The sequence below is a fragment of the Exophiala oligosperma genome (genome assembly GCF_000835515.1).
Source record: "Exophiala oligosperma strain CBS 72588 unplaced genomic scaffold supercont1.15, whole genome shotgun sequence".
NCBI lineage: Eukaryota > Fungi > Ascomycota > Eurotiomycetes > Chaetothyriales > Herpotrichiellaceae > Exophiala > Exophiala oligosperma.
The window spans coordinates 401,794-428,088 of record NW_015622832.1 but is presented as its reverse complement, the minus strand read 5'-3'; the positions used below and the strand labels follow the sequence as shown (position 1 = coordinate 428,088).

Here is a 26,295-nt window from a genome sequence, read left to right as displayed (position 1 = left end):
TACTGATCAAATGCTCAAAAGAATGTCCTCAGGCTGCTGTACCTATGCAGTATTTGATTGTCTCCTTGAAGATGCTACTCCGTACAGTAATAAAGCACCTCTATCTGATGCAATGATTGCATTCCTCGACTCTAATTTGAATTCCCTTTTTGTCCACATAACACAAAGTACTTCTGTTTCAAAGTCTAATGGCTCTCTGTCTCTCCAAATTCATGTTCTTGTTCCTGTCCTTCTTTTGCATGTGATCGTTCCTCATATCTCATGAACATTTCTTTCTTTCTTGTCCCTCGTCCTTGGGGTTTTTTCACTCATCAGATGCGACCTTTTCGATCTTGCCGTCCCTCTTCTCTCCAGTCTCGCCAATGATTCGTATCCGGTCCAGTCTGACCTTCTCGTTGTCACCTTCGCTTTCAACTATGAACATGACCATACTGGAAACGTTTTGGAACTTGACGATGCGCAAATCTATCTTGGCGGTGCCGGTTGTGGGATTCCAGTCTTTTTCCGTCAAGGTCACCTCCTGCGTCGGGGGTGCGCCGTCCGCTTCGTCGAAACCGAGAATGTGAGGTGTGTTGGTGTAGAATTTGACGAGCTTGGGTCGGCTCGGGGACTCGTCGTCGTCGTCAGTGTTGTCCGGCAGGGACGTGAGGTGAATCGAATGGATTTTCAAATTTCGCATAAATGGAATGTAAAGCATCAATTGTTCGTCCGTGTCGCTTTGTACAAAGTCTACCTTTGCCTCTGGTGTGCCTTTTTTCGGGATCTGTGTCAGCATTCATTTTGTACTCGCCCTCGTTCGATGGTTTTTGGGAAAACAGCTGCTTACCCAACGGCTTGTCTTTGCTAATCAGTTTCCTCGCGTTCCCGTGCGACGAGTCCCAGTTCAACAGTTCCAAACCCAGAAAGTTGACCTGGTCGGTGACGTCCACGTATCCTCGAGGCAGTTCAGCTCCATGCCATGGCTCGTCCACCTTGGGATTGCCCGCTTCTGTCGTGTCCATGTTCTCCGATTCTTCCTTGAGGCCGTTCAGGAATTCCTCGAGTTTCTCTGGGTTCGGATCTACGATTGTTGCTATCCTTCGAGCGTTTTTGAATATCATATACGTCGGCTTCCTCCCGACGCCATATGAGTTTGCGAAATCAGCTTGGTGGTCGAGTTTGATTGTTGTGAATACGATCTTGCTTTCATTCACGTATCGCCGGGATAATTTGTGATAGGTCGGGAGGATCTGCTGAGCTATGAAACCGTCGTAGTAGAATTTGGCGACGACGATGGGAACAGAGGACAGTACGGTGGAAAACTGCTCTAGGGACACTACACTTAGGAGTAAATCGTCAGAAGACATGTCATCAGGAATTGGTTCATCAAAAAACACGGTGGCTGCAATTTCAGAAGGGGGATTTGTTGTTTGGTGGGGGGAGGAGAATGAGCGTACAGGGACGAACAGAGGAAGCTGTTCTGTCGAATTCGGTCACCTTTTGAGTGACAACGACAGGTGGCTTGCTGAGGCTGGCAAAAGTCTGGATTCAGGGAATTCTCAATGGTAAAGCTTTACTTGAAACCAACAAAGGCGCGATTTTTTTTGACTTCTTATGAGAAGCTACAACTTGGTGCAACCACCTGCGGTGAAAGTAGGGAAAGCCTGCCGGAGCAGGAACATCATTTCACCGATCTTCTTCCGTACATACCCCCATACAAGCTGGAGTGTCTACTCACATTAGAACTTCTGGTGCGAATCATCCGCATGCAATACAGTTCAAACCAACGACATAGAGGATCTGGGACAGCCTAGCTAAGCTCAAACAAAGATTTCGTAACTTCATTTGATCACTCTTGAATCACTCGTCCACTCTGACAACAGCCTATCCAGTAACACCACATAACATCTAGCCACAACTTCTCCCAAGGATCAACCATATACACACATGATGGTTTCCTTCTTTGACTAAATACCTAAAGTTTGGCATTGTCTTTGAAGACATAGAACGCCTAGAAATATGTGAATGTCAATTCGGTTTCGAAACAGAGCAGCAGCCGAAGTAGCAGCAGGAACAACAAGCAGAAACTCAAACAAAATCTTGAGCTGACCTACCTCTTGCACACAAGTGGCAATCAACAGACCCTTGTGACTGAAGATTCTCGAATGGATCAATGCCCTTCCGTCCTTTGCCCACGGGGTCGTCGCCTCGACGTACACCAGTTCGTCGGCTCGGAAACCGTCGTGGACGTGGAAATGTATCGCGTGGTTCAAACTCGTCATGATTTTCATGCTCGCGGGCTGTTTTGTCCTTGTGCGGTCATTGATGGGAAACAACCCCAACGGGATATCGTGGATGCGCAAAGGACAATCCATGATGTGATAATCCGAGAGGTATATTATACCCAACAAGTGTGCCTGTGAACCCGCCGGTGCTTTTATAGGAGGGTCGATCTTTGCAACCACAGGACCGATCGTCGTCGTGATCGGGTCGTTGGCTTCTACGATCATCCCGGTAGAGTGTCAGGGAAACTTTGGAGGGAGAAACAAGGACACCAACGCACCTGGTAGCTGCAAATGTGGCAACCTCTGAAACTTCATGAAAGGTCCCAACGGTGTATGGTCTCCCTCGAAGTCGTCCAAAGTGATGTCGCCGACACGTTCGGTCGTCTTCATGGACTCGGTGTGTGTCATGCTACGACCCGTCCATTCGGTGGCTCTGACGAAACTGGCCGTGACGGTCACGCAAATCCTTCCGTCGTCCTGTTCGATATTGACCAGACGTGACACGAAAGTCCTTCCTTGACTGAGACGTTGTACCTTGTAGATGAGTGGTCTGTCCGTCTTTGGACCCAACATGAACGTCACCTGTAAGGAGTCTATCCTGAAATCTTCAGTGACAGTCCTGTATGCTGCCGCCGTGGCTTCCGCCATCATCAGAGGTCCCGGCATCGTATGGGTGATTGGGAAAACCCATGGTGGATGAACGTTTGTGAATGTGTCCTACCGAGAAATGTTAGAGCTACAGATTGCCGACGACGGCGTCCCCTCCCTGCCGTATCGGTTACATATATATATATATATGTAACTCCCCGGATCGGTATCAAAGTCACTTACAGGCCCAATTTGTTCTAGTTCAATATGACTTTCAAAGTCGAGACTTTTGACCCGCGTCGTCATTGTTTCAACAAACAAAACGAATGAAAAAGTGAAAATCTCTAAAACAGAAAGTGTCGTCCGACTATCGTGTCAAAATATTTTGAACCGCCAGATCAATCCAAAGACATTTTATCATGGAATAAACAAAAAAAACATACAAGATCTTCGAAAGGAGAATAATATTTGGAGGTGTCACCCATCTTATGCCGAGGTTTCTCTCCCATGTCTTTCGGCTCGGTGGTTTGGGGAATCCCAGCAGTCCCATCTTCTCGTTCTGCTACTACATCAAAGACATGACGTTATAGAAAATGCTTAAATAACGTGAAGTGAAGGACTTGAACAGTAGTAGTGGCGAGTAAGACGAATGAGGTTGATTGTCGTCAAGGAATCTTCGTAGTTGTCCCCGTATTTTGCAATGTAGAGGCCATCAAAGTCAGCAATTTCAGCAAAGTCAGCAAAGGGATAGACCCAAACACCATCATAGTTCCAGGAGACTGAAAGAAGCAAGTATAGCAGAAGCCAATATATTGTATCTCTGTGTGTTATTCAGGCTACTTTGTACTATTATGGCCTTCAAAGGAATGTCTGGAGTTTGTCATCAAAATCAAAACACAAAAAAGCAAAGACATCTGTGCAACCTGGGGGTTGACAACCAAGGAGAGTCACATGTAGTTAACGACTCTCATACCATTCTCGAAATTTCGTTCGAGACTTTCTTGAGAATCACCCACAACACCACCTCCAATCATGTCCGCTACTGCTCTGCTCGCAATGCAATGCAAGGAATTCGAGACCCAAAAAAGCCCATAAAGCAGTCTAGCCGCCCTCAACCCCTTTCATACTGTCTAGTCTCCCCGAAAATTAGGGCTCAACACCACAACAAAAGACTGCCATGGAATTTTTTGTGACACACATTACTTGCAACCTTGACCCGAGATATTCTGTCAGATACTAACCTAGAACAGCTTGTGTTCGAGGGTCATATCGGACTCGGGTTGAAGACCGACACAGGCACGGAAGATGTTGGTCAAGGCACTTCGCTGCTTGGCCAAGGCGTTGACGACAGGCGTGCCAGGAGGAGTGAGCGGTGCCTATTAAAAAGGTACAACGTTAGTTGATTGTGTAGAGATGGAACTGTTTCTGGGGTCGGTGACTCACCTTGAGCATGTAGCTCAAGATACTCAATACACTGTGGAAACCCTTGTAATCACCAGCTGCTTCACTCTTCCATGAGATACGAGTCATCATTTCGGCGACAACGACCAAGTCAATGATCAATGGCGATGCGAGCAAAGAGTCCTCGCACACGTTGAAGATGCTGATGGTTTGGTGACCACCAAGGAAGATCTCAGCATAGTACTCATCGAGAGCACGCTTGTTGTCGCCGACTGCTGGCATGTACTTGATTACGACGCAGTGGTCCGGATGCTCGTCCTTCTTGTACAAGACAGAGTTGGCTGCGACCATGTCGTCGACAACATTGCTCTTGGAGATCTCCTTGGAGCGGAATTGCTTCTGCGACGACAAGTTCTTGCCGTCATTGTTGCCCAGATGGTTGTAGCTGGAGATGGAAGTGAGCTTGATACCGGCATTGATCAAAAAGTCAACCAATGCGGACTTCATCTTGGTCTGGCCAGACTTGAAGTCATCACCACCGATGAACGCACCGTGCTTCTCAGCAAGGTCGATGGCACCTGGCACAAAGGTGTTCTGAGGAGAACCGTTGATGAAGGGGACCTTGTCGAGGATACAAGCCACAGAGAAGACGGTCGAAGGAGAGACTTCTTCGTGGCCGGTCTCGATGGCCTTCATCAAGTTCTCGGCAGTGTCGTTGACGCCGGGGATGATGTCGGCATAACGTTCCGTGTTGGCGGTCCACATGACAATGACCTTGTCCAAGTTGTTTTGCGCCTTGAAATCGCTATAGCACAACAATGTCAGTAGACACTCTGCATGACGCTGTAGCACCACGGAAACATCCCGGAAGTGTCATCCAAGATTTGTTTTACATACCTGATGTCCTTTCTGATCTGTTCCACGTGAGCCATGCACGCCTTGGAACCTGGCAGAACGTTGTCCGCACGATCACCCTGGTTGGCGGCAATGAAGTCAGGGTAGTAGATGCTTGGCAATGGCTTCATCTGGGACATCTCCTTGTACACCTGGGCCTTCAATGTGGGTTCCAGGACCTGAGCGCGGTCCATGGCGGCGGCAATGTTCATGCTGCTAATGTCCCAGCCACCGACGACCAGGTCGTTGGGGTGCACCATGGGCAAGACGTTGTGGAAGGGGATGTTGATCTCCTCGGCAGTCTCGGCATCGGTGCCCAACTTCATGGTCGAGCCCATGATGACGGAGCCGTAGTAGTTGGCGGCGCGCGGACCTTCACGGGTGTCCCAGGCGAGGTTGCGGCGGTTGGCGATGATACCTGCGGTGACGGTGGAACCGTTGTTGCCACCCCAGCCCACCAACATCATACCGGTCCTGGGAACCTTGCGGTCGACCTGGAAATCGTAGACGGTTTCCTTGGGAGCGGCCTTGTACTTGCCATCGGCACCCTTGGTGACAGCAGTGGTGCGATAGACATACTTGCTTTCGATCTTGTCGTCGGTGTACTTGACATTGGGCGAGTCGACGGTGAAAAAGTCCTGCGGTGAGGAAGTTGCGGTTGCACTGTACCCGTTCATGGAGCCGACGCCGACTTCTGCGTGAGGTGCCATGGCGTCTTTGGAAAGGCTTGAAATTGGCCAAAGAGTGATTGGAAAAAAGAGTATTGAGGTTTGACGCAGTGGTCTAATTTATAGCCAATTTACTGTGTTTTGGGTGCTTCCGATGCTCCTCCAGGAGGGGAAGAGCGTCGGCTACCGTTGAACGGGTGGTGAGACCTGCGAGTTGACGGATCAGCAGCCATCGCGATAGCAAACATTGGGAAAACGAGGTGGATTTGGATCGAGACTGGCATTGTCGACGATGGAAAAGATGCAAAGTGAATCAGACGAGCGGCCGACCGCAGATGTGTGTCGAAATCAGACCGGATGAGGTACGATTTGACCGGGGGCCACGCGCTTGACGGAAGCCAGATAATACATATCCGGGATCGATGACATGCAGGTACCAGCACGAGTTTGGTAGGGAGCGACAGGGCCCTGACCAGGGCTCCCGACCAGGGTTGTTGGGGGGCGTAGGACGAGGGGGAAAAACGATGGGGGACCAGGGGACTTACGAGGGCAACAAGTTGGAAAACGTCTTGGCGGTTGGACAGACCACTCGAAAGTGATCTGATGGTTATGAAGGGAGGATTGAGGGTAAAGACCACCGCCGGGCAGCGATCTGTGGGTTTTTTTTGTGTTGTGGTTGGTAGAGTTGGTATAATGAAGTTGAGTTGAGTGTAGGAGAGAAAAAAAGAGAAGAGAAAGGGAGAAATCTGACGGGGTTTTGTAAGTTCTGTACTCACGCACGGAAGGTACAGGAGATTCTGGTACGGGTGCTAGGCAGAAACAGAGTCCAGCGGGTACGAGTACAGTAGGTAGCTAAATTACTTACCGCACATCTATCTACCTAGATTCATTACTTATGGAGCATCAGGTACGAGTAAAAAAGCACTGATACTGAACAATGGACTGCGGTAGGTGAAGTACTCCGTACCTCTGCGTTCTAGTGCTCATCTTGTGCTGTACGTACCGGGCCAAAGGTCTCCAGTGCACAGGTGTCCATTGCCCAATGCCCAATCTTTTGTTCACAGTATCTCTCCCTCTCTTCCATCTCCACGCTCTCCTCCTTGCTAAGAGCTGTAGTCTGGGCGTCTGGCACTGCTGTCAAGTCTCGCATGACTAATGGGATGAGGACATGTTTTTCTTCGTTATCCTCACCGCTAAGACGGACAAACAATCATACGCTTGGAGGAGCCAGGATGGAGCCACGAGAACGAAAACGAAAAGGACAGCAAAAACGCCCCGACTCCGATTTTCTTCCTAATCTCTGGGCTCAGGATATCACGGGGATCATTGGTGACTTGTTGGGAAGCTCGTATCTCTCTGTGGAATCCTTGTACCCCTACCAGACTTGTGCTGCAGTCGTATGGAGTACAGGACATAGTCAGTGAGTGAGTGGTACTCTTCGTACTGGTAGTGGTAGTAGTAGTGGTAGTAGTAGTGAGTGGACGAGGCGCAGGGAAATCATGTTTGTACCGTAGACTACTCCGTACTCCGTACAGTAATTCTCATCCCACTTTCTGCGCCCTCGTTCTCGCCCCTCTCCTCGTATCGATAAGCGAGCAAGAGAAAGGAATCAAAAAACACACCAACCGAGGGGCAATTATTTTTGTTGTCCCACCCGAGGTCAGGCCTCAGTCAACACACTCAACGCTACGAATCCTAGTACTCGCATCGTACTCTTTACCTATTAATCTACAGTACTCATACTCCCAAAAGTCACCAGTTATACCTATCGCGGTCTTTGTTCTGATGTTCAACGATACAACACCTGCTGTTCTCCCACAAACATTGCTCCAGATCATCTGAGTCTTTTTTTCTGTTTTCAAATTGACCTTTCTCGTACTCGTACCCTCCCACGTCAACCAGCCCTAGTTCAAATTTTCAAAGAGAAAGATGCTGGACGCAATGCAGAGACGGTGTACGTGTTATCTGCAGCCATGTTGGTCACTTGCAAGCCGCCGTCTTCAAAGACTGCATTCGATCTGCAGAAATTGTGCCTCAGCGCCCGTATTCATAGCGTCCCTCAAGCCAATCATCCCATCCGCAGCCCTCCGAATCCAGTCTTCATATCCGGCGGAATCCAGCCTGTACAACAGCAAACTCCCACCCGGCGTCCTTCCATCTGCCGTTGCTAGCGATCTTCTTTTCTGTCCCACGCCGACTTTCTCGCCGTTTTGGAATCACTGAGGACCCTTATCATCACATGTCTCTTGCCTATCTGCATACATCCGCACACACTGTGAACAGGCAAGTCTGATCTCAAATCTGGTCATCTTGTTCGTGATGGAGAGACGTGTAATTCCCCATCTAAGTGTGCTCGCCGGAAATGCCTGGTTGATCGGAGCCCAAACACGCATACCGACACATCTACTGGCCGCGCTAGCTTCGATTTCACGTGATACAGTAAGCATCCTGGCTGCATAACACCCGAGCAGCCATTCCAGAATAGGGACGGGATGCAGATTTAGGGCGCAATGTAGAAAGCACTGCTAAAGGCACTACTTGTGGTTCCACACAAACACTTGCATCCGAAGGATATTGTATATCAGATATCTCCGCTGCTCGACTGACTCGATCCACCCAACAACAAACAGGAGCGAGAGTCCTGCAGGACGCATTCTGATATTCTGTTGGTAGCATGAATCCTCGTTTTCCGTCGTGCAATCCTCGAACCACTCTGACATTCTGCCCAGCAGATCATAATCGCCCAGTCCAAAGAATGAAGAAGAGTCCTATCCCTATAAAACGCTCCCAGTCGCGCCACCCGCTAAATCGTATTGTACTGCAATTTGACTACATAAATTCATGTCATGTTCATCAACCTGGTCACCCTCCGTTCCGGGAAGTTTCTTCCCTTGATCATCCCCGGATCTTGTCCGCTGCTGATGTATTCCCGGATCAAGGGGCTAGGCCGACTGGGCATATTGTCTCGAGATTTGGGCAGGCTGGCAAGTCGGAACGCATCCCTTTCGCAGTACACCCGGCCGGAAAGTTCAAAGTAGTCGTGATCGAGCCGCACATGACAAGTGGTGCATTTCAGGCACTCGGGATGGTGCTTTTCCTTGCCTCGACCCGCCACATTTGCCGTTTCCATGTACAGACCTTCAATTCCTTTGCCGCATGTAGCACATAGTGAATTCTCTAATTCGTGGTAGTGATGGGCACAATAAGGATGATCATTGTGGACATAGAACTCAGCAGTTGGAAATGGCGCCTTGCAGGTATGGCAGACAAAGCACTCTTTGTGGTATCTACCACTTAGCAATCCGTCCGCGCTGGAAACCGACTTTTGCGTAACCAGGATCAGTTTCGAGCAGCCTCGACATGTACCCTTATTGGGGGTAGTGCTTTTGGCTTTGGGCGTCAAGGGTGGCCCTGACATTTCAGATGGCACGGGTTCTGTGGAAATGTTCGGTAGCGTGGGGCTTAACCCGGGCACCCGGGATGCTAAAACATCAGGCTTGATTAGGTCCTCGGGTCGGGCCAAATCATCTTGCTGGGAAGCGGACTCGGTGGCTGCGTCTACAGGAACGGGTGGCATTCGCGGTCGCAGTGGTGCTGGGATGTCGACATCTTCCGTCTTCAGCTGGCCGGAAATCGACGGGTCGGAGGGTTTAAGGTGCAAAGAATCAGTCTGAGGCGAACTAGACCTTGAGCTGGAACTATGTTCGGAAAAGCCAATCGAGCCGTAGGAGGAAGCAGAGTCGATAGAGTCCCGCCGCGTACTGTCGTTCTCTGGAGCTGTCATGCGGACCGGAAGTTCTTCCACAATTGTTGAAATTCGGGGGTGCTTGACGGGCTCGAATTGTGTGACAGGGGCATTTTCGTGGGCCTCTTGTTCTGTTGTAGGTTCGACAACTACTACAGGTGCAACCGTCGGAGCAGGTATCTCTCCCTCGAGTGCCTTCAGAGCTTCTTCGTGCACGGGGGTCAGGGGAGTAACCGGTAACATTGGCGATGGTTCAGCTGTCAGGAAGGACCTATCACTATCTGGACTAAACACACTTTGGCTGTCGGCTCGATCCTCATAGATGTCTGGCTCGTCACTCAGAGCTTGTCTTACGACAGAACGTCGAGAGTTAATTGACTGGGACGGGCGGCGACCAAAGATTTTCCCAAAGGTGGCTGAAAATACACCAGGTGAGGCAGGCTGCGGTGCTGTTGGCGATCTCATCTTGCTGAGAGTAGGTAGTGTCGGTTGGCCAGAGATCGGAGGTGGTGCTTTAGATTTGTATGAGGGCTGGCTGTCCAGCCTGGGTTTATCCTCGATACGGGATGAATTAAATATTAAATCGTTATTAGTTTCGGTTGGTTGTATCATAGTATTTTGGCTGGTGCCGAAATTAAAGGCACTTAGACCTGGATCGAGTGGTGATGATTGCAAAGAGGGCTCTGTATTAGATCTGAAGAGTGGTGGTGGCATTCTCGGGGCCTGAAATATCTCATTGGGCTTTGTTGGTGACGCCGTCATTGGCCGTGGTTCTTCTGACAAAGTGATTTGAAGCTCTGGGAGCTTTTCGAGACTTTGCTGACGGCTTTGTTGGCGACTGTCGCTCATTGTGCTCACCGAGTCCTTTCTGCTTGATGGCGTCGACGGTCGGCGTCTATCTGTGAGCTGAGCGTCCAGAGCGGTCTGCGGGAGGTTGTTTGACGACCCTGCTCTTGACAATTGACCCATGCGGCCAGGCTGCCTCGACGATGTAGAAGCGTCTCGAGACCGTGAACGGAGCGTGTCGCTTCTCTGAGTGGCAGATCTGTCTCTTTTTTTGGTCGTGGTGGACCGTGATGGGAGCGGAAAGGGGGGAAAGGCACAGTCGAGGTTCGTGAGTTCTGGAGATGGTGGCCGGCGTGAGACCGACAGCGAACCTTTGCGCACTACGGGCCATGGTGAGCGTGGTCCGGAAGTCGCACTCAACGGTGAAACCATTGAGCTGTGTCCACTGCTTGCCGGGGTGAGCTCGCCTTGAAAGACTGGTGGTCGAACTAATTCATTGTCAGCTTTCGGGTGAATATTTCGAGCAAAGGTGACCACGAACAAGCAGCTGCAGCATCAATCTTTGGTAACGGAGGCCTTGTTACTCTCGGCTTGCCCAAGCTTTGGGATGAATCTGTTCGAGGGAGAAATGGTGGAGGTAGAGATACCGCTGGAAAAGTCAGCATCGTGTGTCCTGGCAGAAAACGTTGTCCCAAGGTTACCTGGTGTGCTTGTTCCGCATATGTGCTCCGAAATTGCTGCCATATCGATATCTTGACCGCAGTTCGAGCATTTGATGCCAGGGGAGGCATTCGCATCTCTTGGGGCCGCTTGCATGGTTCCTTCCGCTCGCTCGAGGCGTTCCTGCGTGTTCCTGGCTTGTCCTTGCGCCTTTCCACTTATCTCGAATTCATTCAATTGTTATGTTCCTGCTCGTAAGAGGTATTCGACCTGCGCAAACGTCGACGAGGGAGTCCAACAGGATTATCGAAACACAAGCTGGGACATGGCTCCGTTAAAGATAGTGGTCACCAGGCCCGGAATCAAACGTGGTGATCAAGCGAGATGGAGGACAGGTTCGAGGTCGCTTCTGGTGTTCAAACAAACGAAATGACACTGTCCATTAGCTAGCAACGGAGCAACATCTGTTAGACGCCGGACATAATTTTCCACCCGACCAACTAGGCCTTTGGAAAATGGACTACTGAGGACCGGGGGTGAGAGATGAGGCTTGCGGAAGTTCGAGGCTAGACACGACCAGGGTGATTGAATTGCGGTAATGGCCACCAGTGTCGATCAGAGTCTGGTCAAGCTCATTAGCCTCGATGCTAGCCAGGAGAAATGGAGGTCTGCGAGGCAGTGAAATTGGGTCGAATGGTAAGACGAGCACATGCATTGACAGGTGCCGTGACCGGGGGCCATGTTTTGTTCTCGAATCGCAGTCCAAATGTACCGTGCTGTCACCAGCAATCCTTACCTCCACCGTTCTATCCTTGAGAAGATGGTCCGAAACTCGCCTGCAAATTCTATTGCAGGAGCCTTCGCATCGTTGATTCCAAGCTGCACTACTCCGGACATGGTCGGATTATTGCGAGCACAAGACAAAATTGTTTTGCAGAACAAGGTGTCGTCGCGTCCATCTCCACCATGTTAAGCTGGAAGCAGATCAACTGCCCGCCACCAGGAGCCACAAGACATGGGTTCAGTGTGACTTGTGGGGTGAGATGGGCCAGGAGGCTGATTGAGAGCGTCCCTTGCCGCCAACTAGACTGAGAGAGGTTTGGTATCAGGTCGAGGTAGCAGCAACGATCTCCAGTGGTCGTTCAAGCTTGGACCGAATTGTCCATGGGCCACGGCGGGAATACCACGAGAATGACACTGACAGCGACAGTGGCTGAGCATTATTTGTGCCATTTCATCTTGGATGCATTGTTGACACAATCACAATAAACACACGGAAACGAATAATGCACATTCTCACAAGTGGTTGAAGCTGCGCAAGAGAAATTTGATGAAGGCGGTGGTGTTTCTAGGCGGTCAGTAAGCGCTCAATCGGTGCTGGCGCCTGGTGCAGTCGACTCCCTAGAGGTCCTTGGAGGTCCTTGGACGCCCTTAGAGGCCGTTTAGAGGCAAATGGGGATCCTCAGAGACTCCTGGAGGCGACTAAACTATGCCTATAGGGTGATATGCTAAATTACGCGACTGGTCGGTGGCATCCCTGACTCTTCCCCTTGTCCTTGATTTCGCAACGCTTATTGGGTCTTTATATCTTCATTTCGATTACACTGGGGAATGGACGATTGATTGTTTTCCAGTGGATTACGCCTGTCCTTCGAACAATCATCCATTTCTTCTTCTGCACCAACAAATTCGATGGCGAAGAAGTCTTGTAATCAAGAGCAGTATCCCATCGTCGTTTCATCTTCAAATTCGCGCACTCCATCGCGCACTCCTCGACCACCATTCACAAACCTCGTATCCAGCAAGCGGTTCTCGAAGCATTCTCTTGGAATCAATCAGGAAACGAGATAAGCCACCCAGAACCAGGGAGCTCACGACAAGTCATGATCGTCCGACTCCTCTCTTGCACGTAAAGTACAAATCCTCACCGCTGATCACCTGCTCCCTGCACGATCGTCAGACTAGGCATGGACTTGACGGGGGTGGTTCTCGACTTTTTGGGCTCGAATGTCGCAATGAAATGTGGCATCATTGTGTTGCAGAGCGGCTTCTACTCCGTATGAGTAGTCTGTATTCGTATGCCGTTTGGAGCATTAGGCAGAGAGCTTCTTCTCCCACTCCACCACCTCGGGCATGGAGACACCGCCGATCCTCACTTTGCTTAGGTCAGGTTCGTAGCCCTCTTCGACGTCGGGGAAGGGACCCATGGGAGTAATGGCCTTTGGGTTTATGTCGTGGTGGCTTTTGGTGTAATTCTCCTTGATGTGCCGAAAGTCGGTCGTCTCCTTAAACCCCGGAACGTTCCAGTACAGGTTCTTCAGGTAGTTATTCAACTGCGGATAGTCGTGCCTGATTGTGCCAAGGTTGCACTTGAAGTGTTGCACGTAGACTGTGTCAAAGCGTATCAAGGTCGCGTACGCCCTGATGTCGACTTCGGTAAGCTCCTTGCCCAAGATGTATGGACCGCCGTACTCCTTCACCATCTTCTCCAGCTTGTTCAGCGCCGCGAACACCGGCACCACGTTCTTGTCGTACTCGTCCTGGCCCGGTGCGAACCCGGCCTTGTACACGCCCGTGTTCAGGTAGGTCTGCATCCATTCACTCACCTCGTCGATCTTGTCGCGCAGGTGCTCCGGGTACAGCGTGACCTGGGCGTACTCCCGCGGCAGGATGGCGTTGAACCCCGTCTGGAGGTCCCTGAGGAGCTCGGCGCTCTCGTTGTTGACGGCCGTCCCCGTCTCACGGTCCCACAGGAGAGGCACCGTGTATCGCCCCTTGTACTCCGGGTCCGCCTTGAAGTAGACCTCGTGGAGGAACTTGCTCCCGAAGAGTCTGTCCACGGTCGCCGCGGGGTACTCGTCACTGTCGTCGCCGCTCACGGGGAACCTCCACCCGGGCCAGCCGTTCTCGTCTCCCTTGGGGTAGGGCTTGACGACGGAAACGTCGACGACCTCGGTCAGACCCTTTAGATGGCGCACGAGGTTGGCCCGGTGGGCGAACGGGCAGAACAGCCCGACGTACAGGTGATATCTCCCCTTCTGCGGGGGGAAAGGTCCGTCCGGGGTGACCTTGCCGTGCCACGATTGATCGGTGCCCGCGAGGTGCTCGGCCACGGTGCTGGGTCGGGGTCGGCCGGGCGCCGAATGTGTCGTGCTCATGGCGGCGGGGCTCTCTTTACTTTTGATGCGGTCTTTCTTCACAAAATCATCCGCGAGACAGTACTTGTTCCTTGGTAAATCTGTAACGAATCTTACGAACTATAAAAGCATGCCCTGCTGAATATGAACTCAGATCTCTAGGTACGAGTCAAGTCAAGTGTTCTGTGTGATGTTTCCTGGCTTTGGCGGATTGATCCGTAATTGCGCGGAAATTCCGCCGTTGACGTAGTCGTGGTTTCGCAGTATTTATATTCATCTAACATTCAGCTTTACCTCCAACTATTGTACAACGCATCATGTTACACTCGTTCCCATAGAAGAGGTGTAGCCACATCCTTGGGATGGTCCTGTCAATGTAATGTGACCGAATGCCATTTTGTCGGCATAAACGTGGCTATCAAGCTTCCCAGCTATTAATATTGTATGATCACTACGGCAAGGAAGACCATTACTTCTTTACATCTTCTTTCGCCTTTTCCTTCAGCTTTTGTCCCTCTTCGACTTTTTGCGACAGAACCTTTGTGACGTCGTCGATCGCACTCTTAACCAGCTTCTCAGCTTCTTTTCCATGCTTTTGACTGAGCTCTTGCAACTGCTGCAGCTTGGATCCCATTTCAGAGCCACCAGGAATCATGTGTAGATACTGCTCGATCCCACTGCCACTGCCGCTGCCACCAGCCTTCTGCGATAACTTGTCGGCCTGCTCCTTGACGAATTTCTCGACATCCTCCGTGTTGCCGCTCTTAGCAGCCTCTTGTAGCTTTTGCCACAGTTGGCCAATATTTCCCTGCAACAGCTTGGATTTGTTATTCTCAAGGAGCTCTTTTAGCTGAGGTTGTTTATCCAGGACCGGCTTGGCCTGCTCGATACCCTTCTGCCACGCTTGATCTCCGTACTTCTTCAGTTCTTGAACTTTCTCTTGCAGAAGCTTTTGAAGTTGACCGACAGTGCCGAGACCGATTCCCCCTTTCAGGATATCTCGGATCTGATTGTAAGTCTCGTCCGCCTTCTGCTTCGCTTCCGGTCCATACTGGTCTCCCATCTGTTTTAACTGGTCGAAGCTGCCGCCAAGTTTCTCCTTGAGCTGCGGGTGGTTATTGAGGATGTCCTGGCCTGCATCAACAGCGAGGGCTGAAATGCGCGAGAAGCACTTCTGAATCACATCCCAAGCCTGTGACACTGCCTCGACACTGAAGCCTTTGTTGGTGACATCTTTAAGTTCATTGTATGTATCTTTGATGATCTTGTCCACCTCATCCCCGTGCTTGGAGCGGATCTTTTCAAGGTCATCGAATGCTGAGTCGACATACTTGGAAGCCCCCGGGATCATCTTGGTATAAGTCTTGACAGTGTCTTTCAGCCACTCAACTGCTTCATTGGGTTCTGGCGCGGCCTCGGTGGTCTTCTTGAAAGCCGTGTTGACATAAGAGCGAGCTTGATGAACGCTATTGACAATAGACTTGGTCCCTGAAAAGTGATACCAGAGGTAACCCGCGAGGAAAGCTGTTGCACCACCAGCAATACCGCCTACGAGGGCACCACCACTTCCAGACGAGGACGTGGATGAAGAGCTAGCATTGCCGCTACTGGTAGATTGGAAACGTGCATGGCATGGCTGACGAGATCGAATGGGCAGGGGCTGTCGCAGCTTCAGCATGCGAGTCGACCTCGCGGCCACTCTCGGTGTAGTAGCCAGCATCCTGGAAGAGGAAGGAAGGGTACAAAGGGTAAATGTGACGGTGAGGGTATGGATGAGGACGTCGACTGTAAGGATATATCCTTAAGGATTCAATGGAAGATGAAGAAACGCGAACGTAGAGCAGCAGGAATAAAAGAGCAAGGGCACAGGCACGAATACACGTCTTGTCTTTCTCAAGGTAAGTTAAGCTGAATCGAAGGAATGACGTTTGACTTGCACCTCGACCTTGTTGTCCATGATTGGTAGGAAGCGGGAGTCTGTGTCAAACAATATTGTACCTACAATACTCGTAGAACGTCATCGTGGCACAAAAAGTCAATAGTAGCAAAGTCCGACGTCAGACTTATCAAGTGACTTTTGTGGCTGAGATCCAAGGAGACGAAATCCGCTAGTGAAAGGAGAAGTTGGTTTGAATCAATTCATACAGCAGGATTGCGTTGAGATTAATGAGTAGGAGATGATTCTTTCTACAGCAAGAATGAACAGGTGCAACGGGAATGGTGTAGTTTATCTCTTTATCAGCCAGGAACAAGTCTCGGTTTTCGAATGCGGAGTTAGCTACCGAGCTCATACGAATACGACGAGGTACAGGAACGAGCATTCTCACTATTACGCTGATTTATGTACTCCGTAATTCTGCTTCATTTGCCAATAGATTTCCACCATCATTCTCCAGAATACTTTGTAATCGATGTTTGCTTTCGTCTTTGCGGTTTGAACCTTTTACAATCTGCTTGCACGACAAGATGAGTCTACGGGTAGCTACACGGTGCCTACAGCGGACAGTGGGCGTCGCATGCTCAAAACAATCCACCTCATTGCTCCCATCAATACCAGCGGTTGCATCTCGGTCAACAGCACGAAGCCATGCGCTTGCGGTTCAATCGCGACATTACCCTCAAAGCTCTACCTTCCACACTTCCTCAGTATTGCCGGCCCAATCACCGACAGCAGATGCACTCATGGAAAACCTGACAGACTTGTATGCGACGGCAAGAGACGAGTTCGAGATTGCTGCAGAAGAGACCGAGAAAAAGACTGTATACGCAGCTGACGATCGGGAGGCTGCGGTAGCTGCGCTGCAGACACTGAAAGAGGCTTTCGAGAAGGCTGTCAAGGAAAGCGACCCAGAAGTGGGCAAGGAGATACAGAGTCGGGTCGGCCAGAGAATAAGGGAATTAGAAAATGCCATCAAGGCTATGGAGCAAATGGCCATGGAGGATTAGGCGTGAGAAAGCCGAACATCGTGTCACGAGGAGTTGCCAGTCCCGGTTCCCGCGGTCTATATTGGATCCATCAGAGTCTCGAGTCCCGTCGAAGCCTATCGCGCCCCGACGCTATGGTCGTGTCCCAATTACAGAGTGCCTCACCTAGCGTTTGTTGCAATACCTCAGCTGGGAGCTGCGACTATCAGCGTGTATGGAGCGTCTAGTTCCTTCTATTTGCTGGTTGCAAGGATGCAGCGTTATGGCACGGGAATCGCAAACACGGGAAAGAATAGAAAAACCACTCCAAGAACCGAGGTTTAATCGCATCGAATCATAGAATTTCTCCAGTACAGACGTGATCTTGATCGTCCATACGCCAGTGCAAGCAGTTGCTGGAAAATGCAACAGAGAACTATTTTTGGATCATGTCCTTTCTACTGCCTAGTAGCGCTTGCCCTCTCTCAGAACATCACCGTACTCCTCCAAAGGACTTCTGATGAGCTTGTTCTCCTTCCACAAGTTGGGGGTAAGGAAGCCGTATGTGTTGCTGACAGCCACGAACGTAGCCTTGAGTGTGTTCTCCAGCGTCTTTGTGCTTCCAGAAGATGAGGTGTATGCATCCTGGACACCAGCAAGTTGTAGCAATCTCTTGACGGCGGGCGAAGCGACGAGACCAGTTCCTCGAGGAGCAGGAATCAATCGAACGTTGACGGAACCGCACTTTCCAGACTCCTTGGTGGGCAGAGAGTGAGGCTCACCGAGGTTGGTACCCCAGTAACCTCTTCGGATGGGCAGGACAGAGAGTTTGGCGATGATGATGGCGGCACGGATGGCGGTTGCGACTTCTTTGGAGGTCTTGATACCGAGACCAACGTGACCCTCACCGTCACCGATGATAACGATGGCCTTGAATCGGGTACGCTGACCGGCACGGGTCTGCTTCTGGACAGGTTTGATCTACACAGAATACTGTTAGGGCCTGCATGATCTCGACGGGCATATCGATCGCAGAAGTGTCTGTGTGGGCTCACCTTCATAACTTCATCCTTCAACTTGGGCAAAAACCAGTCGACAATCTGGTACTCCTTGATGGGGAGAGAGTGCAGGTAGATTTGTTCCATGCTCTGAATCTTTCCAGCCTTGACGAGACGGCCCAGCTTGGTGACTGGCTGCCATTCCTTCTCATCAGATTTCGGACCACGGCGAGGGCCTCGTCGCCCACGGCCACGATCACCTCGACCTCTGTCACCACGGCCCCGGTCACCGAAACCACCACGTCCACGAGGAGCGTCAGCCATATTGTCGGATTATGCGCAAAAACTGGATTGACTGAGTTGCGCTGGTGTCGTTGTTGAGGTTGTGGTGTATGCTAACTCTTGTCAATCAGCGCCCACAAAACTGCGGTCGGTGAAATTTCCGCCAAGACAAGAAAAGCCCTAAAACTATGGGATTGTGTGTCACGTGATCTGGCCTATCTACGCCGTCTAAAAGCAGCAAATCTTAGCGAGCATCGGGTCAGCCAGAAACGGCGATCCCGCCGCCATCGTAATGACGCAGATAGATTTATGAAAATACTCCCTGATTTTTGTGGGTAAATGAACTTCACTCTTTCAGTTCTGTACCAGGATAGGAGAAGAAATCAGGAAAAGTATCATCAAGGCTGGAAAGTAGCATGAAGTCCTGAATTACTCCGGATATATCTCTCGGCAAATAAGAACAGGGGACAACATGTTGCGGTGGTATGTGTGCAATGATCCTGGAAACCCCTGACTGGAATGCTAAAATTCGTGCTCCTAGGTATCAAGCTAAGCTGGCCAAACGGCCATTGTTGACACAAGCTGTCACCACTGCTGTATGGAAAACCTTTCAAGACGTCCCAGGTCAAACTGACTGAAGTAGGTACTTTTCGGCGCCGGCGATACTCTGGCCCAGCAAGCTGTGGAGAGGAAAGGATTCCGCAACCACGATGTGACACGAACAGGTCGCATGGTACTCTACGGAGGGTGTAGGTCCAGACGGCACCGCTTCTGATCCTCCAGCTGACCCAAGCAGGTATATTTGGACCAGCAGCCACGAAGTGGTACCAGATTTTGCAGAAGCGCATCAACTTTCAGTCGCATAACCTTACCATCGCTGCTAGGGTGGCGGCAGATCAGCTGATCTTCTCGACCTGCAATCTTGCATTGTTTCTATCGAGCATGTCGTTCCTCGAAGGCAGCGACCCGAAAAAGAAGCTCGAGAAGAATTATTGGCCCGGGTTGAAGGCCAACTGGGCTTTGTGGCCTGCGGTTCAGGCAGTCAACTTCAAGTTGGTTCCATTGGAGCATCGAGTTTTGGTTGTCAACATAGTCAGTCTGGGTTGGAACTGTTTCCTGAGTTGGCTGAATAGCTCGAAATGAGCTGGCTATGTAGATGGGCCCGGAACAACCTCAAGTGTGTGTGGTATAGACTTTGTGTTTTGAAGTTGATTATATAATAGACAGCCGTTTAGTGAACATTGAAAGTCGGTAATAAAACCTTTGGAGGTATACCAAATGAACAATAGAACCGAAGAAAAAGAATAATAAATACCGTGTGAAGTTGGATTCAATCACGAACGTGAATGCCGAAGCCGATGCCTGCCGACCATAAGATGAATGTGATAGGCTAGGCCCATTTGGGATGTCTTTGTCGCTTCGCTTTGAATTTTAGGAAACTGCGATATAATTTCCCCAACAGACAGCAAGTCGACAATACTTTCTGTCGTTCTCAAGCCTCTCTTCATCCAGAGCGCCTGCCTACAAATAACATAGCAGGTCTAACTTGAATTCTTTGAGTGGCTACGTTTGCGTTTGGCCACCGACACTTCTGCATCTTGAGCAAACGATAATTCTCCTCTGCTTGGATTCTCCTGCGATCTTTATTTCACAGATCCCCTACGCCCTCCGAACGAATTAATTAATATCACATCTTCAATATGGCGGAAGTGGCAATGCCGCAGCCTGTCCCTGGGCCTGTCTCAAACGAGAACACTGCGCCATCAACGTCCGATGAGATCAAGACCGTGTTTCACGACGTCAATAACTTCAACGTCAAACATCCTCTTCTCAATGCCTGGAGCCTATGGGTGAGTGCTGCTACACCATTTTTCTTGTTCTTGCTGACAATGTTTAGTTCACCAAGCCGCCGTCCTCAAAAGGAGACAATTGGAACGACTTGCTAAAAGAAGTTATCACCTTCGACACAGTTGAGGAGTTTTGGGGTGTCTATGTATGTATGGTCCGAGTTCTGGTCATGCCGTGATCTAACTTGTTGGTTTTCTAGAATAACATCACTGCGTGCTCCGACCTCAGTCTCAAGTCTGACTATCACCTTTTCAAGAAAGGAGTGCGACCAGAATGGGAAGATATTCAGAATAAGCATGGTGGCAAATGGTCGTACTCTTTCAAGGACAAGAAGTTGATCAACATTGATGAACTCTGGCTTCATACCCAGTTGGCCGCGATTGGCGAGACCCTCGAGGACGAAGGAGACAACGAGATCATGGGCGTAGTTGTGAACGTTCGCAAAGGATTCTACAGAATTGGATTGTGGACTCGGACTACTGGAAAAGCTGGTGGCAAAGACACATTGATGAAGATCGGTGCACGATTCAAGGAGGTCTTACAATTGGGACCGAGTGATGTTCTTGAGTTCAGCGGTCACACTGATGCGGCTCACGCTGGTAGCACCAGAGCGAAGGCCAAGTACACTGTCTGAAGGGAGCGAGATCGGGCTCTCAGCAGGGTTTTCTTTCACACTATGGTATTACGATATGTGGTTTGGGTGTGCTCGAAAAGGAGTCCAACGGCGTTTTTCATTCGGTGGATACGGCTTTCATGAGAGGGCAAGAAGGAATACCCTGCATTTTATCAGGCATAGCATAGCATCAAGTCGGTTCAAACCGCAAAATATGATTGCAAAGTTAAGCATCTGCTCGTGTGCTTGGGTTCATTGCAAAAGACTGTCACCTTGATAAGTACCAAGGAATGAAGATGCAGCCATCAGTCCTCAGGCACCAGAAACGAGGCATTCAGCTTGGTTGATCCCACCTCAGTGGCAAGACGTACTCTAAACGGGGAAGAATCGAATATGAAGGCAAGTACTCAGCCAGGAACTATCTTCTTGCAATCCCATGTTCAGTATCTTTTCCTTGGATTCTGTTTCGACCTGGCACCCAACACAGAGTCGGGAGGCCACAGCATTGCTGACTGATCCTTCTGTCCTCTGTAGGCCATGTTCTCTTGCAACCTCCTAGCGCGTCCTCGCAGAGCCTCAAAGCCCCGCGAGAGAGAACACGGCCATACAAGTCGTTGACCGATGTCCGCAACCCAATATTTCTTCCAACGAAGTGCATTGTTATCACGGTCCGTTATGTGGTCGACTCGCTTACTGTTGGCAAGAGTAGTTCATCGGAATCTGGCACTGCTGACAAGCGAGACCACCCTGGTCGGTCGGACAAAACGAAATTCAATTGGTAGATATTCTAACCGGTGAGGTCTGCCTTGCATGAGGTGGATAGAGAGCGAGAATGCCCTACTCGTCCTTCAAAGGACTAGTCGTGCTGCGTCTTCATTCTCCTCGATCCCGCATTGGTTTTTGTCCAGTCTTTTCCATCTCCTGCAGACCAGTTCGCATTTTCAATCCACATGTTCAGCTTTGTCTGTTAACATCTACTTGTTGCCCAAGAACATTCTTCTGCCATCTGACATTACACAACCACCCCCGCCATGCAGCTTGACGGCACAGTTTTCCATGTCGCAGTCAGCAATGCCCCAGAGTCCTTTGAAATCGGTCTGGATGTGGCATGATGGAGAGCAGATCAAGTCGAGCCATGCTGTGATTGTTAACAACATACTGTGAGTATTCGTAGGGGCGGCGTTTTATATCAGGTTCAAATTCCCTCGATTGATTGCCTCGTTGCCTGGTTTTCTATACTTCCCGTCCATCCTCTGCCTGGCCACTGTCCACCAAGCAAACCGAACATTCTTACCTGACACACCTTGGTGCTTTGCACAGTGGCGGAGCGTTTATTCGCCCATATAGCTGATTGCTTTGATATCTACCTAGGCAATAACCCAGCCACGTTCACATGGGGCGCCGCCGTCGCCAAAGCGGTCATCGCCAGGCACAACTCCCTCTCCTCCGGGTTGAGCCCAAGCCGGCAGGGAGCTCATCGACCCCGGCAACGTTTGCATATAGGTCGCGACACCGCTATTCCAGTATTCCTCGGGAAGAATTCCAGCTCAGAGCCCTACAACATCGTTACAACGAGGCCACCGCCCCATCAAGCCCCGTTAGTAACCGGTCGGCACACTCCCACGATAGCTTGGGACATTCCGTTTCTACCAGCTATACCAGCCATCTAGCGGACGCGAGGCACCTTTCACCTGATCCACCTACACCAACAAGCTCGAGTATTTCCACATACAATTCTGGCCATCATGCAGCCAATGGCCCTAGAAGACTACAGCAGTACCCAAGTCTCACGTCCAGTGGTACCTCTGATCCAGATGTGCAGATGACAGGTAGGAGGACATCATAAACTATGTAGTGAGTGAATGACGCTGATCAACTTGTGTATGATAGATGTCCTTGGTATCGATGTTCGTTTCTCGAGTGCTGAGACCCAGCAATATGTTGGAACCCAACCGCAATATGTTTCTGATCGAGGATTTTCTCCTACCATTCATCAAAGATATCCACACATGGCAGGCCCGTGGGCTCCATTCCCTTTTCGACATGAAGATTTATACGTTGGGGAGGACGGGGTCGGCCCTTCCCGGGAGGAAACGGTGCCAGACGATGCACAGACTCAGAGCTCGCGTGAGAAACGAGGAGGACGAACAAGACCTCTATCCCCCGCGGCGCGTAAAGAGGCCGGTGAGGTTCGAAGAATGGGAGCCTGCCTTCGTTGTACCATCATGAGAGAAAAAGTAATGTTATCTCATCCAAGCGTCCACAGTTACTAACGTGTCGTAGTGCGACCTTCAAGCCTCGTGTCATACCTGTTTAACCAAAGAACGACGGAAATTTCCAAAGACGTGTATCAGAGCCCACGCTGACTGGGCAAGACTCCAGTCGATCATGTTTCCTCGTAAGTTGACCTCTGTCGTCGGAAGGGAACTTGGCTAACGAATCCAGTCGAATTGACCTCATCACTACGTCGCGACCGGCTTTTCCGATACATGTCCAAAGGAGCTTTCACTTTGTCACCTCGACAACCTTTCAAGATCCCACTCGATCTGGGTGTGGGCACGCCGTTGCAGGTGATGGTACAGGAGTTTCATTCTTTAACCCCTGAGATTGAGTATACCTACCGCATCAAGGAAGATGCCAACGGGAACAAGATCTACACTCAACATCAAGTATGGAGCCCACCAATCAATGTGTTTTTCAAGAATGGAGAGTATATGAGACCGGTCCAGGTTCTGAAACATCAAATTAATACAATCTTTGAGCATGTGCTTGGGGATGAAAAGAGCTGGATCGACTGGACCATGGCATATTTCCCCGCCGATGAAGAAGACTTTCAAGCCGACATTCTCATTTGGATCGGCAAGTATTACAGAAAGGGCATCGAGGAACACGGCATTCTCAAGGCGGGTCTGAGCTTGCTTTGGTACGAACACTTGCTTTTGAGGAGCTTCGAAGTCCCTTCCGAGGCCAGACCGATCTTGGCACAGCACCTCGAGAGTCGCCGGCCGACGGATCTCGGCGAGGAGGCCGAAATGGCCCCGGAAACGATCAACCGGTTCCTCAAGGGTATCATCCTGCCCATGGCGGAGGACGCGGCGAGGTCGGTGCTGGAAACACTGCACGAGAGAATGTTCAAGATGGCGGTCAACTCGGACTTGTCCAAAGCACGCACCGACATCGCACTCTGCTTGGCTTTCGTTTTGTTGATCTTCCTCGGGAGAACGCAGCACGCGCTCATTCTCCTGGCCAGCACCAATTCCACGGGTGACACCCCCGGCGGCGGCGGCGGCGACGACGACGACGGCAAGTATTCGTTGAGCGACGCCAAGGTCAAGATTCAAGAGATGGAGGATTCGGTGACGGAGTACCTGCTGTCCTTTCACAAGTATACGTTGAGCAGGAAGTCGTCTTCCACTTCTTCTAAAGCGACCACCAGAGTGTCGAGCGGTGATGATGAGCGGTCGGCATTCGAGACACATGCCAGGGAATTTGATCTGGTCGGTCGTCTGAGACGGGAGGTGGGGGTTAAACATGGTAAGTTTGAACACATTATTCGATGTCGATACTTGGCCGGTGATTGTTTTTGCTGACGCGCGGGTAAATTTTTTTTCTTTCAGCGGGTACTAAACCAGAGGATATGGATGTTGGTCCTCTCAACTACAAGACTTTTCGACATGAAAACGTCCGGCGACTGTGTTGGAAATTGTTCCAGAATTTTGATGTCGACCAGTCCAGTTAGCGAGCCAGCTGGATGTAGATGGGGCAGCCCTAGAAAGGCCCAATGAAGAAAGTCCCACATGGCTCTCAATGAGCTTGTGACTTGAGTGTTACTGTGATATTACTCATGATGTCTATTGGACATTTACATGAATGGTGTGTTTGATATGGAAAAAGAAGGAGATGGTTGTCTATGTCTGCGGGTTTGGACTACACGTGATCCAGCACGATATACATGACCATGACGTCAGCTGCTTCCGAAATAAAATGCCAGCAAAAAAATGCCCCGGATCCTTCCTCCTCCGTACTCCATACTCCCTCACAAAACGCGTTTGATTGTTTCCATCTTCTTTCATGATTCAAAAGACTTTGACCAAAATCGATCTCTTGCGAGTGGTGGCAGATTGCTCTCCCAATTTAACGTGTATCAGAGCACTGTTGTACAATCTATGTAAAGTGCATTGTTGTTGTGTGTGAAAGCCAAAAAACCACCGAGCCCGACTCCGAATAGCCACAGATGAAAAGTATGACAGGTCAGAAAAGGGACAGTTATGTGCTTCTGGAATCAGTCACGTCAGTACCCATGCAAGAGCAGGTGTCTTCAGAAAGCCAGCCGCCCATACCTGCTTCTCGGTTGTGTCGTTTGTTCCGTGGGTATGTTTTACTTTGACGATCCACCCCATGCTAGCACAAGGTCAGTCCTCAGGCCATTTGGGAAAAGGTGTGGGAAGTGAACTTACGCCTATCCCCTCCTCCATTATTGTTGCCTCCGTTGCCCCTCGGAGGCGAGTTGTGCAAGCGTGGGATGTTTTTGGTAGGTGTCATGTTGATATTCATGGTGGTTGTTGTTGTTGCTCGGTTGGGATTTTTTGGTTCGTGTGTTTCTGGACTGTGGTACTGCCTGTAGGCAAGCAAGGTGTTGTCTGGACCTTTGAGGGTCTTTCTTTGCGTGTGAAGGGTTCAAGGGTCGATGATTGATGAGATGTGAGAGGTTTCAAGAAATCAAGGGCTTCCATGTGTGCCTTTTTATCGTCTTTGCCTGGTGGAGTTGTTGGGAGAAACCAAAAGTAGGTATATGGCTCATTTTTCAGAAAAGGCGAAGCACCATCCACTGAGCGTTCGAGGATAGAGGGGGACGAGTGTGGAATCCGAAAAGTAAACGCCAACAACAGGCAGGAATGTTTCAATTTCTGCGGCGGTGCTCCTCTCTAAGACTTTCTCGAGTCATAAAAAGGCAAGGCAGAGGGGGGGAGACCGCAGCCTGGCAAGCCTGGCAAAAGGGTTCGAGGAATGAGGCTGAAGGGACGAATCACAAACCACAAATCACCAACGGAGGTTTTTGGAACACAAAGTGACGAACAAGCGAAAACAAAATGGGTAAAGCACCGTGAAAAAGAAGTGTTTTGACATGAGAGACAATAGAAGAGTCCGCCGACCCAGGCAACAAAAGTCCCTCTTATGCCTGAAATGGAAGGAACCACCAACAGGCAGTGGCAGGCAGGACAGGCATACACAGAGTCACCACGAAAACCGTGTCATGTGTTTTTTTGTTTTCGGGTCTGGTCCGTCAGGTTCGACGCAGGCACGGTGGAGCAGCAGCGGCGGCAGCGGCGGCGGCAGCGGCATCAAAAAAAACCCAAAGGGTGGATGTTGGTGGGATGAAGCTGAATCATTTAAAACAGGTACAGAAGTTCTGATGTAGGCATGTCAAGTTGGTACATACCCAGCCAAAAACAAAAAGGTTTGACGAGGCTTACGATGAGGCACGGAGAGGAGGGGCGGAGTCAAAA

At 50.3% G+C, this 26,295-nt stretch overlaps 11 protein-coding genes across 11 annotated transcripts; 4 read left to right on the top strand and 7 right to left on the bottom strand.

Annotated features, from left to right (window-relative positions):
* Positions 1-16: 16 nt before the first annotated feature.
* PV06_10790 (uncharacterized protein) lies at positions 17-1,583 on the bottom strand. Its single transcript, XM_016412373.1, has 3 exons — positions 1,437-1,583; positions 827-1,315; positions 17-750 (listed from the first exon to the last, which is right to left on the bottom strand). The coding sequence occupies exons 2-3, from the start codon at positions 1,098-1,100 to the stop codon at positions 305-307; spliced, it is 720 nt and encodes a 239-aa protein (XP_016257387.1). The 5' UTR covers positions 1,101-1,315; positions 1,437-1,583; the 3' UTR covers positions 17-304.
* Positions 1,584-1,756: 173 nt separating this feature from the next.
* PV06_10789 (acyl-CoA thioesterase II) lies at positions 1,757-3,260 on the bottom strand. The gene is made up of 4 exons (XM_016412372.1): positions 3,096-3,260; positions 2,543-2,981; positions 2,094-2,479; positions 1,757-1,990 (listed from the first exon to the last, which is right to left on the bottom strand). Exons 1-4 carry the CDS (start codon positions 3,156-3,158, stop codon positions 1,955-1,957), a joined length of 924 nt encoding a protein of 307 aa, XP_016257386.1. The 5' UTR covers positions 3,159-3,260; the 3' UTR covers positions 1,757-1,954.
* A 385-nt stretch (positions 3,261-3,645) lies between these two features.
* Positions 3,646-6,519, bottom strand: PV06_10788 (uncharacterized protein). The gene is made up of 4 exons (XM_016412371.1): positions 6,361-6,519; positions 5,151-6,022; positions 4,296-5,058; positions 3,646-4,228 (listed from the first exon to the last, which is right to left on the bottom strand). The coding sequence occupies exons 2-4, from the start codon at positions 5,855-5,857 to the stop codon at positions 4,094-4,096; spliced, it is 1,605 nt and encodes a 534-aa protein (XP_016257385.1). The 5' UTR covers positions 5,858-6,022; positions 6,361-6,519; the 3' UTR covers positions 3,646-4,093.
* A 1,885-nt stretch (positions 6,520-8,404) lies between these two features.
* Positions 8,405-11,695, bottom strand: PV06_10787 (uncharacterized protein). Its single transcript, XM_016412370.1, has 3 exons — positions 11,048-11,695; positions 10,888-10,995; positions 8,405-10,834 (listed from the first exon to the last, which is right to left on the bottom strand). The coding sequence occupies exons 1-3, from the start codon at positions 11,160-11,162 to the stop codon at positions 8,655-8,657; spliced, it is 2,403 nt and encodes an 800-aa protein (XP_016257384.1). The 5' UTR covers positions 11,163-11,695; the 3' UTR covers positions 8,405-8,654.
* A 754-nt stretch (positions 11,696-12,449) lies between these two features.
* On the bottom strand, positions 12,450-14,299 carry PV06_10786 (uncharacterized protein). The gene is made up of 2 exons (XM_016412369.1): positions 13,001-14,299; positions 12,450-12,951 (listed from the first exon to the last, which is right to left on the bottom strand). The coding sequence occupies exon 1, from the start codon at positions 14,162-14,164 to the stop codon at positions 13,100-13,102; it is 1,065 nt and encodes a 354-aa protein (XP_016257383.1). The 5' UTR covers positions 14,165-14,299; the 3' UTR covers positions 12,450-12,951; positions 13,001-13,099.
* A 127-nt stretch (positions 14,300-14,426) lies between these two features.
* On the bottom strand, positions 14,427-16,095 carry PV06_10785 (uncharacterized protein). Its single transcript, XM_016412368.1, has one exon. The coding sequence runs from the start codon at positions 15,861-15,863 to the stop codon at positions 14,613-14,615; it is 1,251 nt and encodes a 416-aa protein (XP_016257382.1). The 5' UTR covers positions 15,864-16,095; the 3' UTR covers positions 14,427-14,612.
* Positions 16,096-16,490: 395 nt separating this feature from the next.
* Positions 16,491-17,484, top strand: PV06_10784 (uncharacterized protein). Its single transcript, XM_016412367.1, has one exon. It carries the CDS (start codon positions 16,610-16,612, stop codon positions 17,087-17,089), a length of 480 nt encoding a protein of 159 aa, XP_016257381.1. The 5' UTR covers positions 16,491-16,609; the 3' UTR covers positions 17,090-17,484.
* Positions 17,387-18,460, bottom strand: PV06_10783 (40S ribosomal protein S2). Its single transcript, XM_016412366.1, has 2 exons — positions 18,103-18,460; positions 17,387-18,028 (listed from the first exon to the last, which is right to left on the bottom strand). Exons 1-2 carry the CDS (start codon positions 18,367-18,369, stop codon positions 17,513-17,515), a joined length of 783 nt encoding a protein of 260 aa, XP_016257380.1. The 5' UTR covers positions 18,370-18,460; the 3' UTR covers positions 17,387-17,512.
* Positions 18,461-18,667: 207 nt separating this feature from the next.
* On the top strand, positions 18,668-19,615 carry PV06_10782 (uncharacterized protein). The gene is made up of 4 exons (XM_016412365.1): positions 18,668-18,810; positions 18,869-18,923; positions 18,971-19,076; positions 19,124-19,615. The coding sequence occupies exons 1-4, from the start codon at positions 18,800-18,802 to the stop codon at positions 19,468-19,470; spliced, it is 519 nt and encodes a 172-aa protein (XP_016257379.1). The 5' UTR covers positions 18,668-18,799; the 3' UTR covers positions 19,471-19,615.
* Positions 19,616-19,790: 175 nt separating this feature from the next.
* PV06_10781 (uncharacterized protein) lies at positions 19,791-21,026 on the top strand. The gene is made up of 3 exons (XM_016412364.1): positions 19,791-20,177; positions 20,225-20,320; positions 20,375-21,026. Exons 1-3 carry the CDS (start codon positions 20,028-20,030, stop codon positions 20,807-20,809), a joined length of 681 nt encoding a protein of 226 aa, XP_016257378.1. The 5' UTR covers positions 19,791-20,027; the 3' UTR covers positions 20,810-21,026.
* Positions 21,027-22,159: 1,133 nt separating this feature from the next.
* On the top strand, positions 22,160-24,795 carry PV06_10780 (uncharacterized protein). Its single transcript, XM_016412363.1, has 5 exons — positions 22,160-22,617; positions 22,679-23,025; positions 23,072-23,186; positions 23,234-24,322; positions 24,406-24,795. The coding sequence occupies exons 1-5, from the start codon at positions 22,182-22,184 to the stop codon at positions 24,525-24,527; spliced, it is 2,109 nt and encodes a 702-aa protein (XP_016257377.1). The 5' UTR covers positions 22,160-22,181; the 3' UTR covers positions 24,528-24,795.
* Positions 24,796-26,295: the final 1,500 nt, after the last annotated feature.

What these genes read in the sequence shown, in the direction of transcription:
- PV06_10790 (XM_016412373.1), bottom strand. Translation starts at nt 1,100, where the DNA reads ATGATATTCAAAAACGCTCGAAGGATAGCAACAATCGTAGATCCGAAC. An exon ending in TAGCAAAGACAAGCCGTTGG is followed by an intron (nt 751 to 826) that starts GTAAGCAGCTGT and finishes TCCCGAAAAAAG; the next exon opens with GCACACCAGAGGCAAAGGTA.
- PV06_10789 (XM_016412372.1), bottom strand. Translation starts at nt 3,158, where the DNA reads ATGACGACGCGGGTCAAAAGTCTCGACTTTGAAAGTCATATTGAACTA. An exon ending in AACTAGAACAAATTGGGCCT is followed by an intron (nt 2,982 to 3,095) that starts GTAAGTGACTTT and finishes ATTTCTCGGTAG; the next exon opens with GACACATTCACAAACGTTCA. An exon ending in TTGCCACTTGTGTGCAAGAG is followed by an intron (nt 1,991 to 2,093) that starts GTAGGTCAGCTC and finishes ACATATTTCTAG; the next exon opens with GCGTTCTATGTCTTCAAAGA.
- PV06_10788 (XM_016412371.1), bottom strand. Translation starts at nt 5,857, where the DNA reads ATGGCACCTCACGCAGAAGTCGGCGTCGGCTCCATGAACGGGTACAGT. An exon ending in CAGATCAGAAAGGACATCAG is followed by an intron (nt 5,059 to 5,150) that starts GTATGTAAAACA and finishes GTTGTGCTATAG; the next exon opens with CGATTTCAAGGCGCAAAACA. An exon ending in TCTTGAGCTACATGCTCAAG is followed by an intron (nt 4,229 to 4,295) that starts GTGAGTCACCGA and finishes CCTTTTTAATAG; the next exon opens with GCACCGCTCACTCCTCCTGG.
- PV06_10787 (XM_016412370.1), bottom strand. Translation starts at nt 11,162, where the DNA reads ATGCAAGCGGCCCCAAGAGATGCGAATGCCTCCCCTGGCATCAAATGC. An exon ending in ATGCGGAACAAGCACACCAG is followed by an intron (nt 10,996 to 11,047) that starts GTAACCTTGGGA and finishes TGACTTTTCCAG; the next exon opens with CGGTATCTCTACCTCCACCA. An exon ending in GATTGATGCTGCAGCTGCTT is followed by an intron (nt 10,835 to 10,887) that starts GTTCGTGGTCAC and finishes ACAATGAATTAG; the next exon opens with TTCGACCACCAGTCTTTCAA.
- PV06_10786 (XM_016412369.1), bottom strand. Translation starts at nt 14,164, where the DNA reads ATGAGCACGACACATTCGGCGCCCGGCCGACCCCGACCCAGCACCGTG.
- PV06_10785 (XM_016412368.1), bottom strand. Translation starts at nt 15,863, where the DNA reads ATGCTGGCTACTACACCGAGAGTGGCCGCGAGGTCGACTCGCATGCTG.
- PV06_10784 (XM_016412367.1), top strand. Translation starts at nt 16,610, where the DNA reads ATGAGTCTACGGGTAGCTACACGGTGCCTACAGCGGACAGTGGGCGTC.
- PV06_10783 (XM_016412366.1), bottom strand. Translation starts at nt 18,369, where the DNA reads ATGGCTGACGCTCCTCGTGGACGTGGTGGTTTCGGTGACCGGGGCCGT. An exon ending in TGAAGGATGAAGTTATGAAG is followed by an intron (nt 18,029 to 18,102) that starts GTGAGCCCACAC and finishes TATTCTGTGTAG; the next exon opens with ATCAAACCTGTCCAGAAGCA.
- PV06_10782 (XM_016412365.1), top strand. An exon ending in CACAAGCTGTCACCACTGCT is followed by an intron (nt 18,924 to 18,970) that starts GTATGGAAAACC and finishes TGACTGAAGTAG; the next exon opens with GTACTTTTCGGCGCCGGCGA. An exon ending in CATGGTACTCTACGGAGGGT is followed by an intron (nt 19,077 to 19,123) that starts GTAGGTCCAGAC and finishes TGACCCAAGCAG; the next exon opens with GTATATTTGGACCAGCAGCC.
- PV06_10781 (XM_016412364.1), top strand. Translation starts at nt 20,028, where the DNA reads ATGGCGGAAGTGGCAATGCCGCAGCCTGTCCCTGGGCCTGTCTCAAAC. An exon ending in TCAATGCCTGGAGCCTATGG is followed by an intron (nt 20,178 to 20,224) that starts GTGAGTGCTGCT and finishes GACAATGTTTAG; the next exon opens with TTCACCAAGCCGCCGTCCTC. An exon ending in AGGAGTTTTGGGGTGTCTAT is followed by an intron (nt 20,321 to 20,374) that starts GTATGTATGGTC and finishes TTGGTTTTCTAG; the next exon opens with AATAACATCACTGCGTGCTC.
- PV06_10780 (XM_016412363.1), top strand. Translation starts at nt 22,182, where the DNA reads ATGGGGCGCCGCCGTCGCCAAAGCGGTCATCGCCAGGCACAACTCCCT. An exon ending in TCCAGATGTGCAGATGACAG is followed by an intron (nt 22,618 to 22,678) that starts GTAGGAGGACAT and finishes TGTGTATGATAG; the next exon opens with ATGTCCTTGGTATCGATGTT. An exon ending in GGAGGTGGGGGTTAAACATG is followed by an intron (nt 24,323 to 24,405) that starts GTAAGTTTGAAC and finishes TTTTTCTTTCAG; the next exon opens with CGGGTACTAAACCAGAGGAT.